General features: G+C 42.8%; 1 protein-coding gene across 1 annotated transcript; it reads left to right on the plus strand.

The window, feature by feature from the left end:
* Nucleotides 1-2,712: 2,712 nt before the first annotated feature.
* LOC146500179 (olfactory receptor 6N2-like) lies at nucleotides 2,713-4,315 on the plus strand. Its single transcript, XM_085134855.1, has one exon. The coding sequence runs from the start codon at nucleotides 2,994-2,996 to the stop codon at nucleotides 3,918-3,920; it is 927 nt and encodes a 308-aa protein (XP_084990981.1). The 5' UTR covers nucleotides 2,713-2,993; the 3' UTR covers nucleotides 3,921-4,315.
* Nucleotides 4,316-11,000: the final 6,685 nt, after the last annotated feature.

Below are 11,000 nucleotides of genomic sequence, written 5' to 3' on the forward strand. Positions count from 1 at the left end.
TGCCCTCCAGATCAAGATCAGTCAGACTCTGCAGGAACTGGAAACCCTCTCCAATCTTAGAAGAGGTTTACAAGTTTGTGGACAAGGCTCAGCGGGCCCAACACTCTAAAGGAAAAGAAAGACAACGCAGGAAATTTCACACCTTGCTTTCAAAAACACACACTCCTCATTCTGAACCTACACAACCCAGAGAAGAAAACACACCTGAAGACAGTCAGGAGAAATGGGTTAAGGACTTTTAAGACCGGAATCTCACTGAACCTGAAAAGAGAGTATTAGCCAAAGGACTCAATTTTGCCATTTCGCCACAACAGTTGCCCATAGTGGACCTCATCACAGCCACAGAATCCACCATATGGATTAATAAATTATCACAGACAGAAGCAGAGCAAATCAGGATGAAAGTCTCAGCCACCCTCTCCAGTGCCAAAGTCCCTCCGTCCAACCTCACAATACAGGAAAAGAAGGCCGTCGCTTCCCTGAGCAAAGACCACAACATCACTGTTTTACCAGCTGATAAGGGAAGATGCACCGTGGTCCTAAACACTACAGATTACCATACAAAGATCACTACTCTCCTCAGTAACAACGATACCAAGAAGCCTTAAAGCGAGACCCCACAAGCAGCTACAAAAAGAAAGTTATAGCTTGCCTTCAAAACTTTGAAAAGGACAAAATCATTGACCGCCTTACATATCACCGCCTTTACCCAGGGGATGCCATACCCTGCATTTACGGACTTCCTAAAATCCACAAGGAAGCTGTCCCACTCAGACCTATAGTCAGTAGCATAAACTCAGCCACTTATAACATTGCAAAACACCTTGCTACCATCCTTGCTCCTCTCGTGGGGAACACCCCACACCACATCAAGAACTCCACCGACTTCACTGACAAGGTCCAGAAACTTACCCTGGATCCAGATGAAACCATGGTGTCCTTTGATGTAATCTCTCTCTTCACTTGCATACCCACCACGGAGGCCGTGGAGACTGTCAGAAAACGACTACAAGAAGACAGCTCTTTGGAGGACAGGACCAACTTCACACCCGATCAGATTTGCACACTGTTAGACCTCTGCCTCACCACTACATATTTCAAATACAACGAAGGCTTCTACAGACAAAAACATGGCTGTGCCATGGGCTCCCCCGTGTCACCTATTGTAGCCAACCTTTACATGGAGGAAGTGGAAAGGAAGGCTCTTGGCACTTTCAAAGGAAGAGTGCCCAGCCACTGGTACAGATATGTAGACGACACCTGGGTCAAAATCAAGGCACAAGAAGTGGAATCCTTCACTGCGCACATTAACGCTGTGGATAAAAACATCAAGTTCACCAGGGAAGACACAAAGGATAACTGTTTGCCTTTCCTGGACTGCGCCGTGCACATTGAAGAGAATGGCAACCTCAACATTGAAGTTTACCGGAAGCCCACACACACGGACCAGTACCTCCTCTTTGACTCCCATCACCCTCTGGAACACAAACTTGGAGTAATTAGGACCCTACACCACCGGGCAGAACATGTTCCCTCTAAGCCTGAAGGAAAAAAGAAGGAACACACACATGTAAAGGAAGCACTCAAAACGTGCGGCTATCCTAATTGGGCGTTTATAAAGTCAGCAAAGAGGCACAGAAAAGAAGATCAGACACCAGCGAGGGAGGATAAGAAGGACAGATGCAAAAACATTGTCATCCCCTATGTAGCCAGTGTATCAGAAAAACTCAGGAGGGTTTTCTCCAAGCATGACATCCCGGTGCATTTCAGACCCAGCAACACGCTCAGACAAAAAATGCTGCACCCGAAAGACAAAACTCCAAAACACAGACTTAACAATGTGGTGTATGCTGTACAGTGCAGCGAGGAATGCCCAGACTTCTACATTGGAGAGACCAAACAGCCACTTCACAAGCGCATGGCACAACACAGAAGAGCCACCTCCACAGGACAAGACTCAGCTGTCCATCTGCATCTTAAGGATAAAGGACACTCTTTCGAGGATGCCAATGTTCACATTTTGGACAGAGAGGACAGATGGTTTGAAAGAGGAGTGAAAGAAGCCATCTATGTCCACTGTGAGCGACCATCTTTGAACAGAGGCGGTGGTTTACGACACCAACTGTCTGCCATCTATAATCCAGTTTTGAGATTGCCCCCCCCCCCCCCCCCCCAGACGCCTTAACGCCCACTCACATCCTGGGCCATCTGACCTCAGGAATTCGCATGATAAGGTGGGGCCAGGTTTCACAATGAGCTCACCCGAAACTCTGGCTGATTGGGACCCACACCCAGTTTCACACCTTGGCTCAGGCGATTAGAGGATCATCAGGGGGTCCTTTTGTCCCTCTGTGGGGGGATACTCCCACTAGGTTTATATCTGGGACTCTCCACCATTTGACCTTAGAACTGAAGAAGCTTCTCGGATGAGAGGTGAAACGTCTTCAAGTAACTTAAAGAAGTCCAGACGCTTTTCTTTCCAAACTCCTTTGACTATACCTACCCTCTTAATTCCTATAGAAGCAACCAGTGTGTACTTAGTTTTTCACACTACTTGCAGTCTTGTGATAAGATTTTCTTTTACAGTGAGGACATGTATGCATTTTTACTATAATACTACAAAGGACAAAAAGTATTTTTTTAGATGAATCGAAATATTCTTACAAAATAAATACAATTTTACAAATAGTCACAATAAACTGGTTGTAATCAGAAAACAAGAAACAAGAAATTTCTTAAATGTTTTAATAGTCAAAAAACAGTGGGGGTAGTACTGAGAAAACAGTTCAACACAGGACTGCACTGGAGAGTTAGGGATGAAGTCCATAGAGGGTGAAGCAGTTTTATGAACAGAGTCCAAGTAGAAGTCAAAACATTCACTTTCTTAAGTCCACTCATATGCCGATCAGGATAAGGTAGGTGTTCACTTTCTGTTTTCTCTCACTTGCTGTCATATCTCTTTTTAGTTATTAAAATTTTGGTTCATCATTTTAATGGAGCTGGCATTAAATGTGTCATACATAACTCTTGATGGGTTTTTCCAAGTGGACAAATACAGATATCTTTATTTTATGATCATGTTTACTTTATACATTCTGATACTCTGCTGTAATTTCATCATTGTATTCCTCATTGTGGTTGAGAAAAGTCTCCATGAGCCTATGTACATTTTTATTGCAGCTTTGCTATTGAACTCTGTTATGTTAAGCACTGTTATTTACCCAAAGCTTTTGACTGACTTTTTATCTAAAAGACAGATCATATCTTATTCTGTCTGTCTCTTTCAGTTTTTTATGTTTTACTCTTTAGGTGCATCAGAATTTTTACTCTTGTTTGCCATGGCCTATGACAGATATGTGTCTATATGCAAACCTCTGCAATATCCAATGATCATGACAAAAAATACTATCAGCATTTTTTTAACCTTAGCTTGGATTGTGCCCTCTTCTCAGGTTGCAGTGGTAGCTGTATTAATGGCCAATAAAAAAATCTGTAACTTTACTTTCACTGGAATTTTTTGCAACAATACAATTTACAAGCTTCTATGTGTGCATTCAAAAGCACAAACTGTATATGATATGGTTATACTATCTAATGTTGCAATTCTCCCTGCGGTTTTCATATTCTTCACTTACACCAGGATACTTGTGATATCCTATCAAAGCTGTAAAGAAGTCAGGAGAAAAGCTGCACAGACCTGTTTGCCCCACTTGATCGTTTTGATCAGCTATTTGTGTTTGTGTGCATTTGATGTCATTTTATCTGGTCTGGAGTCTAATTTTCCAAAGATTGTACATTCCATGTTGACTTTGCAAATCGTAATGTATCCTCCCCTTTTCAATCCAATTATATATGGACTAAAAATGAAGGAGATTTCTAAACACCTCAAAAGGTTGTTCTGCGCTGTCAAAAAAAACTAATGTATCAATACTATCAATACTCATTTTTTAACTTACAAACTGATACAGTTGAAATCAATTGTACTCATGATTATGACTAATTAGACAGTAACATCAGTATCAATTATGTATTTTTCTTTTCTCTCCTGCTCTCATGCATGCAAGTAGCAGCAGTGACTCTAAAGGCCTATTCCAGGTAAATATAGCCATTCATACTCGACTACTCAAGCACTCACAGACCATCCTAATCACAGCTAAAACTATCTTGTTATTGTTGTTGTTTGGGATTCAGTTGTTGCTGACACTTATTTTATTTTTTTCATTTTTCTTAAGGAATACTGCCTATTCTTACAAGCCTAGTTTTACATCATTTCCTTAGGGTTATTAATGTATTCTGATTCTTATTAAACATAATGTGAACATAATGTTTGCCACCACAAGTTCTACTGCTGCAGCAGCTGGTGCAGGGCCGGAAGAGGAATTAAAAACATGATTAGAGACACATCTTTACTAAATAGTATCTGCTACAAATGCAATGTGCTAATGCTGAACATAGGAAATTATTACAAGACATATTTTATTCAGTCAGAAATCAAATATATATAACATTAGTCTATAGAGTTACGTGTCATTTGTGCACAAAACTGTGTGTATAAGACAGAGAACTGTCTTTGTAGCCTTCATTTTTAAATATTGCTATGAGTAGATTTGGTGTCCAACTTAGTGGTATTTTGGACTGCCATAAAGTTAAAGTTTACAGGTGTTACAACTTATTACAACTCATGTAATATTAATAAAACCTTTCCTTGCTTAAATGCATGATTTATCATTGATAGGTAACCAGAGAAATATCACCAGTGAAATTAACATTGCATATATCCTCTGGTATGTCATGTGCTCTCATATATCACACCTAAATCAGGATTCCAAGCCATGGAAATAGGGCAGTCGTGGCAGTATTCATCACAGCCTGAAAAGACTGGGCCACATTGGCTCCCTCTTCCTACTATCCTCCTCGCTAACATCCACTCCATATGCAGCAAATTATAATAGCGCTTGCCTTCTTGCCTTCACTGAAACAGTCTTATCTTCCCTGTGTGTTTCCACTACTTTTCTTTGTGCTCATGTTTGTGCTGCCATTTGCTGCACCTTAACAAAGGTTTGTCATTTATTTTTTGAAATCGTCTCGGTAATGTCCATCCTCAGTCACACATTAAGTGAATACTTTTAACATATTAACCCATAAAAAACATTGAATACAGGTGTTCCAATCATTTACATGGCCACAGGTGCATAACATCAAGCACCTAGGTATACAGACTAGTGAAATTTGCACCAATTTTGGTCAATCACTACAGACCTCCAAACCTAAGATAACCTTTATTAGTCCCACACGTGGGAAATTTGTTGTGTCACAGCAGAAAGTGGACAGTGGACAAAAAAAAATGGTTCCTACTTTACCTCTAGGGGGGCAGAAAAACTATTAAAATCAGTTTCTGCTGCTGTTATTCTGGTGATGTCTTATGATTGACTTATTTAACTTGTTCCTTTTGAATTTTTCTTATACAGCATGATGTTCACTTGATTTCTGCTTCAGCATAATGAAGAACAATCACAAGCATTTCATGAGATTAAAGAGTTTAATTGGGAAAGAAATCAAATTTATGCAGTGTGTACAGTGATTCTTCTTCATAACTTCTGAAATTCTCTGTGGCCAAATGATGGTTGATGGCCATCCATTCCTGCCTTATCAGAGCTCCAAGGTGATCACAGTTTGTGGCTCTTTGTTTGTTCACTTGCATTATAAGGATTGACTATCTCAACTGGATTAAGATTTGGGGGATTTCCTGACTGTAAAATGCTATTTTGTGATCATCTGTAAAACCAATCTAAGGAGCTTGGAAAACTGGACTTCTTTAAGTTCCTTGAAGACATTTTACTTCTTCAGTTCAGTGGAGAGTCCCAGATTTTGCTTAAAATCTTAAACTGGCTGTAGATGTGGAAGTTACTGTTTCTATCCAGGCTATTTCCAGAAACCAACAACAAAACAAAACTAAAACAAAAAGGAATGGCATTTTTTAGATTAGATTAAATAGTAGGTGAAAGAACATGAAGTTTTTTTCTCATTGAATTGTTTATTTATGGGCGCCGGTTTAGATCACTGGGATGAACAGGCAACCATAGGCTCTCTCTCTCTTCCCCTGCTTTCCTGTCTCTCTTCACTGCACTAATTAAGCCAGTAAAATGCCAAAAATTGAAAAATCATTTATTTATTACTTCAATACTTTGGGGTAATATGAATGCCTTGCCCCCTTTCACATTTTCTAAAATCATCCAGTGGGCCGGAATGGCGTCTTTGCCAGACCGATTCTGGGCCCCCAGCCTTATGTGTAATACCAATGTTGTATAGGCTTGGATACATGCACACAACAAAAACTTAAATCTAAAAATGAAAACTGAAAAAAGACGTGAATACAGTGATAACTAGAGATTGGCAGTAACATGTTAAAGGTAACGCATTACTGTAATCTGATAAATTTTTTCAAGTAACAAGTTAAGTAAGGGATTACTTTTGCAATAAAAGGAATTAGATTACTGTTACTTGCGTTACTGCGTTACTAAACAGGGATTTTGTTTGTGAGAGTGTCTCATGACAATAACGTATGAGCCTGCAATGTCCGTTGCAGCAACAGACATGTGTAGATCAACAATGGATAATATGGAGTGGGGGAGAGAGTATGACCATGCAGTGTTTAAAACTTGGAATTACTGACATTACTTTGAGTATGATTCCATAAAAAGTGACAAATACATTTGCGTCACGGGAATGTGAAATTCACAGAGAAACCACCGGATCCCCCACTGACATGACCGCTGCAGCACTGGGCAAACATCCATCCTGCTAAACAGGTGAAAATAGTTTTAAGAATGACAGGACTTAGTGCCACTGAATCTTAGATTTTTCTTATTTTTTGCTGTATTTTATTTTCAGTTGTGGATCAGGATTTTTGCACAATCCAGAAGATTTTGAGATTGACTACAGCAGAAATGCGGCATTTCTTTTTATCATATAGAATCTTTTTTCTATATGAAGGAAGTTCTATTCAACGGTCTTGGTAAAATGTATGTGGAGGGGGGGAAAACCCAGATCACTGTGCCAGCAGTATTGTATTATAAACCCTTTTGCTGAAAAGTATACATACAATGACCTCTCATATGCCAGTGTGTATCAAATGCACCTGGACAATAACTCTATAAGTAACACTTGTAAAGTGTTTTTGCTATTGAGCCTTCGGAGTTTACAGATAAGCCTGACCTTTATGTTTTGCCTGAAGATACCTGTGCCTATAGATTTCTTCCCTGGCACTCCATTGCCCACCAGTCGGCTATATAGTCTTTCAAAATCTGATAGGAAGGCAAAGGAGTGCTACATCACTGACTCACTAGCTGCAGAGATCATTCAGCCATCCACGTTCACTCGGGTGAAGGGTGAAGAACAAGTACCCACTAACGCTGTTGTCCTCCGCTTTTGAGTTATTGCAGGGGGCCACTGTTTTCTCTAACCTGGACGTGTAACCACCACCTAGTCAGGATATGCAAAGGAGACCACTTTGTGTATCTGAGGTATCAGACGAGTATCTCGCCATGTCGTTCACAAATTCACAGATTCACCAATGCTCCTGCCATATTCCAAGGACTGGAAAATGAAATTCTGAGAGATTTCATTATCCACTTTGTCTTCCTCTCTCTGGATGATATGCTTAATTTCCCTAAGAATCTCTCTGACCACGTGAACCATGTCGGTCTCATTAGTGATGTGTTGGTCACGAACGAAACGGCTCTTAGAGCCGGAACTTTGACGTGAACGACGCGAGCCGGCTCCTTATTGGGAGCTGTGGTTTTTTTCTTCTTTCTCTCACCCTCTCTGCGCCAAGGTTCCGGAATGTTCGTAATTCCGGAATGCGCCACGGTTCCGGAATGTTCGGAATTCCGGAATGCGCAAAGGTGCCATGGTTTCGGAATGTTCGGAATTCCGGAATGCGCCAAGGTTCCGGAATGTTCGGAATTCCTGAATGCGCCAAGGTTCCGGAATGTTCGGAATTCCGGAATGCGCCAAGGTTCCGGAATGTTCGGAATTCCGGAATGCGCCAAGGTTCCGGAATGTTCGGAATTCCGGAATGCGCAAAGGTGCCATGGTTCCGGAATGTTCGGAATTCCGGAATGCGCCAAGGTTCCGGAATGTTCGGAATTCCGGAATGCGCCACGGTTCCGGAATGTTCGGAATTCCGGAATGCGCCAATGTTCCGGAATGTTCGGAATTCCGGAATGCGCCATGGTTCCGGAATGTTCCGGAATGTTCGGAATTCCGGAATGCGCCAATGTTCCGGAATGTTCGGAATTCCGGAATGCGCCAATGTTCCGGAATGTTCGGAATTCCGGAATGCGCCAATGTTCCGGAATGTTCGGAATTCCGGAATGCGCCAAGGTTCCGGAATGTTCGGAATTCCGGAATGCGCCAAGGTTCCGGAATGTTCGGAATTCCGGAATGCGCCAATGTTCCGGAATGTTCGGAATTCCGGAATGCGCCAAGGTTCCGGAATGTTCGGAATTCCGGAATGCGCCAAGGTTCCGGAATGTTCGGAATTCCGGAATGCTTCACGGTTCCGGAATGTTCGGAATTCCGGAATGCGCCATGGTTCCGGAATGTTCGGAATTCCGGAAGTCGCCAAGGTTCCGGAATGTTCGGAATTCCAGAATGCGCCATAGCCCACTCTCACTGGGCTGGACTGAAAAAACACTTTGAGAAATTAAAATGCATTTATATTCTTTCTCTTTAGCCTACACCCCGCCCAGTAATGATGGTCTTCCACTTAAGCAGTATTGTATTATAAACCCTTTTGCTGAAAAGTATACATACAATGACCTCTCATATGCCAGTGTGTATCAAATGCACCTGGACAATAACTCTATAAGTAACACTTGTAAAGTGTTTTTGCTATTGAGCCTTCGGAGTTTACAGATAAGCCTGACCTTTATGTTTTGCCTGAAGATACCTGTGCCTATAGATTTCTTCCCTGGCACTCCATTGCCCACCAGTCGGCTATATAGTCTTTCAAAATCTGATAGGAAGGCAAAGGAGTGCTACATCACTGACTCACTAGCTGCAGAGATCATTCAGCCATCCACGTTCACTCGGGTGAAGGGTGAAGAACAAGTACCCACTAACGCTGTTGTCCTCCGCTTTTGAGTTATTGCAGGGGGCCACTGTTTTCTCTAACCTGGACGTGTAACCACCACCTAGTCAGGATATGCAAAGGAGACCACTTTGTGTATCTGAGGTATCAGACGAGTATCTCGCCATGTCGTTCACAAATTCACAGATTCACCAATGCTCCTGCCATATTCCAAGGACTGGAAAATGAAATTCTGAGAGATTTCATTATCCACTTTGTCTTCCTCTCTCTGGATGATATGCTTAATTTCCCTAAGAATCTCTCTGACCACGTGAACCATGTCGGTCTCATTAGTGATGTGTTGGTCACGAACGAAACGGCTCTTAGAGCCGGAACTTTGACGTGAACGACGCGAGCCGGCTCCTTATTGGGAGCTGTGGTTTTTTTTCTTCTTTCTCTCACCCTCTCTGCGCCAAGGTTCCGGAATGTTCGGAATTCCGGAATGCGCCACGGTTCCGGAATGTTCGGAATTCCGGAATGCGCAAAGGTGCCATGGTTTCGGAATGTTCGGAATTCCGGAATGCGCCAAGGTTCCGGAATGTTCGGAATTCCGGAATGCGCCAAGGTTCCGGAATGTTCGGAATTCCGGAATGCGCCAAGGTTCCGGAATGTTCGGAATTCCGGAATGCGCAAAGGTGCCATGGTTCCGGAATGTTCGGAATTCCGGAATGCGCCAAGGTTCCGGAATGTTCGGAATTCCGGAATGCGCCACGGTTCCGGAATGTTCGGAATTCCGGAATGCGCCAATGTTCCGGAATGTTCGGAATTCCGGAATGCGCCATGGTTCCGGAATGTTCCGGAATGTTCGGAATTCCGGAATGCGCCAATGTTCCGGAATGTTCGGAATTCCGGAATGCGCCAATGTTCCGGAATGTTCGGAATTCCGGAATGCGCCAATGTTCCGGAATGTTCGGAATTCCGGAATGCGCCAATGTTCCGGAATGTTCGGAATTCCGGAATGCGCCAAGGTTCCGGAATGTTCGGAATTCCGGAATGCGCCAATGTTCCGGAATGTTCGGAATTCCGGAATGCGCCAAGGTTCCGGAATGTTCGGAATTCCGGAATGCGCCACGGTTCCGGAATGTTCGGAATTCCGGAATGCGCCAATGTTCCGGAATGTTCGGAATTCCGGAATGCGCCAATGTTCCGGAATGTTCGGAATTCCGGAATGCGCCAAGGTTCCGGAATGTTCGGAATTCCGGAATGCGCCAAGGTTCCGGAATGTTCGGAATTCCGGAATGCGCCAAGGTTCCGGAATGTTCGGAATTCCGGAATGCGTCACGGTTCCGGAATGTTCGGAATTCCGGAATGCGCCATGGTTCCGGAATGTTCGGAATTCCGGAATGCGCCAAGGTTCCGGAATGTTCGGAATTCCAGAATGCGCCATAGCCCACTCTCACTGGGCTGGACTGAAAAAACACTTTGAGAAATTAAAATGCATTTATATTCTTTCTCTTTAGCCTACACCCCGCCCAGTAATGATGGTCTTCCACTTAATACTACTCTATGCTCATTGTCAGCAGGCTCACTGTCAAAAGACTCATTGTCAACCATGAGGTATGGTATTGTGTTGTGTGGCAGCTTAAATATGTGTTTTGCAACATTATCACTGGGCATTAACTGTTTTTTTGTGCTCTGCAGAGTAAAACAGAAAATGCCTGTTACTCCACAGAGCACACCAGAAAGTCTTCAAATAATGGGAATGAGTTCTACCCCAGAGCCCCTTTCACAGCTGTCAAGCACCTCTACCCAAACTAAAATATCTAGGGGGGAGCAAGAACGCGAGGACAAAGAGGATTTAATGGCAGCCTCTGATACCAAGGCCAATCCGAGTGCTGACAAAAATGTGCAAAATAATCATGCAAGT

Source organism: Neolamprologus multifasciatus, chromosome 16 (genome assembly GCF_963576455.1).
Source record: "Neolamprologus multifasciatus chromosome 16, fNeoMul1.2, whole genome shotgun sequence".
Lineage (NCBI taxonomy): Eukaryota > Metazoa > Chordata > Actinopteri > Cichliformes > Cichlidae > Neolamprologus > Neolamprologus multifasciatus.